The sequence below is a fragment of the Syzygium oleosum genome, unplaced genomic scaffold, assembly GCF_021117445.2.
Source record: "Syzygium oleosum isolate NSW1041296 unplaced genomic scaffold, Sole_v2.1 Sole_v2.16, whole genome shotgun sequence".
Lineage (NCBI taxonomy): Eukaryota > Viridiplantae > Streptophyta > Magnoliopsida > Myrtales > Myrtaceae > Syzygium > Syzygium oleosum.
Window position 1 is genome coordinate 8,296,946 of NW_026607500.1, and position 4,101 is coordinate 8,301,046.

General features: G+C 38.7%; 1 protein-coding gene across 1 annotated transcript; it reads left to right on the top strand.

Moving 5' to 3' along the window:
* The first annotated feature begins 1,586 nt into the window (after positions 1-1,586).
* LOC115686163 (uncharacterized) lies at positions 1,587-3,882 on the top strand. Its single transcript, XM_030611372.2, has one exon. It carries the CDS (start codon positions 2,202-2,204, stop codon positions 3,471-3,473), a length of 1,272 nt encoding a protein of 423 aa, XP_030467232.1. The 5' UTR covers positions 1,587-2,201; the 3' UTR covers positions 3,474-3,882.
* The last annotated feature ends 219 nt before the right edge of the window (positions 3,883-4,101 follow it).

The window sequence follows — 4,101 nt, forward strand, 5'->3', positions numbered from 1 at the left end:
GATGAGCGAGAAAGCAGGAAGGAGGCGTGCAACGAGAGGAATAGAGCAAGTGCTTTGTCTCATAAGGAAGGGAAAAGGGAAATCATTTTCCCCTATTTTAAAGGACTTTTTCCTGGTTGACAGAAATTGTTTTCCTTGATCCATTCATTTTTCTTGGACCAAACAGCGGAAATTTCAAAAAATTCGTGAGATAAAATATACTCAAATGGAACTTTTTAATATTTATTAAGACCAAAAAGGTAAAAAGGTAAAAAATAAAAAGAAAGAAAGAAAGATAGCATATGTTTTTTTTCCTATTGATTTAGTGAATGGATTGAAATGAAAAGATAGTTTAAAATCAGCACAATAGTGTAATTATGAAAACTTGTGAAACGTATCGAATGACCGATTTGACTTTGTTATGAAAAATCGAGGAATTAAATTGAATCATTTAAAAATTTAGGGACTCAATTACACATTTCACAATAGTTTAGGCATTTGTGGTGACTTTCTCACCTATTTGATGAAACAGAAGGACTATATTGAAAATTTCATAATAGTTCAAGGATCAAATTGAACAAATTAAAAATCTAAGTTGATAATACACATTAAGTTAAAGTTTAAATAATATTATTTTCATTTTCCCATCGTAATTTTAGAAAGAAAAAAAATGCCAAAAGCTTATAAAAATAGCATTTCTTTTTGTTGATTTAAGAAATGGTTTCAAAATGAAAAGATATTCTAAAACCTAGGCAATAGTGTAATTATGAAAACTTGTGAATAGTTTTAGTGGAATGATTTCAAATTAGATCGGATAAATTGAAAGTTTAAGGATTATATTGCAGCTTTCGCATTAGTTTAAGGACTAGATTGTAGATTTCGTAATAATATAGCGACTAGATTGCACATTGTACAATAGTTTAGGGACTTAAAACTTAGAACTAAGAACTGATCCCTAAAAGGTTTAAGGACACTAGATAAAATATTGAATATTAAATATTGAACCGCGTTTTCCTTTAATCATTTAGCTTGAAACCAAGAACTGGGCCTAATCTCTTAAAAAAAACCCCAACTTTAGATCCAGTTACAATCATGTTCCGAATTTTTTTTTTATATTTACAAAAACCTAACTTTAGGTCCAATCTAAATCTGCCCCGAAATGTTTTTTTTGTCTATAAAAAACCTCAACTTTAGGTGTAATCGCAAATCTACCACGAACTTTTTTGTTTTAAAAAAATCACTAATTTTAACTTAGGTTCCAAATTTGCCCATGTTAGAACTTCGTCCAAAAATTGCCGTTAGTCGTCCCTAAATTCCCTAATTTTCATATCAAATAATGGTTATGTTTTAGAGATAATTTTCCACGTCACCTTACTAACGTGGATTTATAACCGATATGAAAATGCCACGTTAAACAACTAACGGCGATTCTTGGACAGAGGGTTAAAAAAATGTCCAGGACAAATTTCGGAAAGGAGTTAGAGTTTGTGATTTTTTTTAGACAATAACAATCCGAGGCAAATTTGAGATCAAACCTAAAGTCTGAGGTCTTTTTCAGACCAAAAAAAAAAGTTTGGGGGCAGATTTGAGAGTAGAAAATGGCTACTTCGCTCAAAAGCAAGCGCTTGCAATTTTGGGCAAGCTCAAGCCCAACAAAGTCTCATGCCCAAACTCGCCCCAACGTTGATCACAAATCTCTTTAGTTCCACTACTTTTGAGAGAATTGTCAAATTAGCGACCGTCAAAATTGCAACTTGTCGTGCCCCGAAAGATTTCTCGTTTCATATGAAGAACCAGGATCGAGAAGGGTTGCCTCTTCCTTGCTCGAACAGAGTCGTCTCCCTGTGATGGTGATTTTCTAATTCTATTGTCGCCAAGTTTCTGAAATTCGCAAGTCTGGGACGAGATTGTATGCACTGCCATTCCACAACTAGATGTGATCGTGGGGAAGATGAGATGTTTGCACTGCGTGGGCACAGCCACCACCTGTTCGATCGTTTGTCTGAGCGAAGTAATAGTATGGATGGTGGGAAAGATGGAATGTCTTTAGTGCGTGGCCGCAGCCACCGCCTGTTCGATCGTTTGCCTGAGTGAAGTAATAGTATGGATGAACCCACCACCGATTGATTCTCTGTTTCGAATGGGGTTTCTTGAAGATTAAATTGAGAAGCCAGCTGGTGAAGAATCCGAGGGTCGGTAGGAGTTGCTAGAGCTAGCTACTAATGGCTCGGAAACACCTGTGGAACGGCCTCTACTGGGGAAAGCATCTTGACGCCCAAAGAAATGGATTCCTGCGCTGGAATGTGATGTTTTATCATAGTTTTGGTGAAGCCCGTGGGGTGACTTTGCCTGCTGGATGGTATGAGAAGGCCTTTCGCAAAATGACAAAGTTGAGCGACTGCTTGAAGGACGTGGATTTGGTCGACGGACGGCTCGTGAATCTTAAAGATGGTTCGATTGTCGTTGATGATCTTATGGAGCAGAAAGTGCATACTTTCAAATCTCTTGCTAGAGCTTTTATTGGGTCTCCATCGATCCAGCAGACGCTGAGGAGAAGTGTTCCAGCATCTTCAGTGGATGCAAAGTCTGCAGCCCATGTTTGTTTCAGTAAAGTGAGTGAAAGAGAGCCCATGATCATAAATTCCCTGACTAAGATAAGCAACATCCTTAACATTTCTGCTCAGCAAAGGAAATCAGTGCGTGTCACAGTATGCCCCCAGGTGACCCAGCACCAGATATGGACCGCTACGCTCGAGGAGATACTAAATGGCTTGAAATATGAGTTGGACATTTTGAATGGCCAATGCCCAAGACATGCCACTAAGATGGGTCGGCAGATCGTTTCTGTTTGCCTAAAGTTCTTAGAAGAAACTTCAAGTTCATTCAATCCCGACTCCTCTTCATGGATGCGTGTTTCACCAGCTGCAAAGGCTGACTACTCTGCCTCAAGAAAGTGGGAAGATGCCTTTGAGATGTTCGATGACCTCATTAGATGTTTAAAATGTGAGGAAGAATTGCTTTTACATTTAAAGAAGCTTGAGGCAATGAAGGAAGGGCTGTCTCAAATCAGGGATGTGGTAGTTGACAGATGTATTGGGTATAAAGATGTTCGACACCAGGAAAGCCTAGTGCAAAAGAAACTTACAAAGACACTCGGATACTCATCCCCATGCTTGTTTACTCTTCTTTTGTATTATCTCTATGGATATGTCAGAGACTTGGAGGTAGACCTTTCTGGTGGGTTTTGGGGACACAGTGAAGGTGGCCAATGTTGTTTGCACTTGGGACGGATTTTGACATCAGATGAGGAAAATATTGTCTGGAACGGGCTAAAACACTTACATAAAGCTCTCGGACTTTTCAAGTTTGTGTGGGAAACAGCAGGAATGGAAGGAGTCTTGGAAGTGCAAGGCCATTTATGGTGCGTGCAAGCTGAGGATAGGACGCTAACATATAAAGGAAATCTGTATTTCGTACACGGAATCACGTTGTGATTGGTTGGTCTTACCATTTCAGTGTTTGAACTCATTGTATTTTTAGGCCATCTATGCTCTTCTATATATATTACAAGAGCTGACAATTTCTCTGGGTGAGTGGGATGCTTTCTGTTGCTTTGGGGCAGAAATGGCAACTACATGGAGTGGGACGATCAGTAACTTCATATCAACCACATGGAGAGTAACATCAAGGAGTATGTATACGATACTTAGATTGCATATTTCTGGTAGAATTTTATTTGAAAGCTCTGTACGCCCAGCATATGTGCAAATGGATCAGATTCTTTCTATGGACGCGCTACAGTTTGAGGTGGACAGCACAATCTGGCCGAATCTGTTATATAACTTGGAGTACTGTTTTTTGAATGAAATGGTCAAGCAACTGACAACAGCCTATTTGTTGGCACACTTGTCAAGCACCGATAAGCAAAAAATCGAATGGATGATGACAATACTAATCCTAATACGAACGGCAGTACTATACAAAATCTAATGAGTGAACACGTCGGTAGAGCCTGGATTGAAGACGTGTATAGTTTCAGTTCTTGTTATGGGTTGTGGAGTGATGTTGACACCTAAATTTTGGCTATTCCATTTAGTCGTTCATCGCATAAGAAAATTAGGA

Bases quoted from the DNA above. Each gene is read 5' to 3' on its own strand.
- LOC115686163 (XM_030611372.2), top strand. From the start codon at position 2,202: ATGGCTCGGAAACACCTGTGGAACGGCCTCTACTGGGGAAAGCATCTT.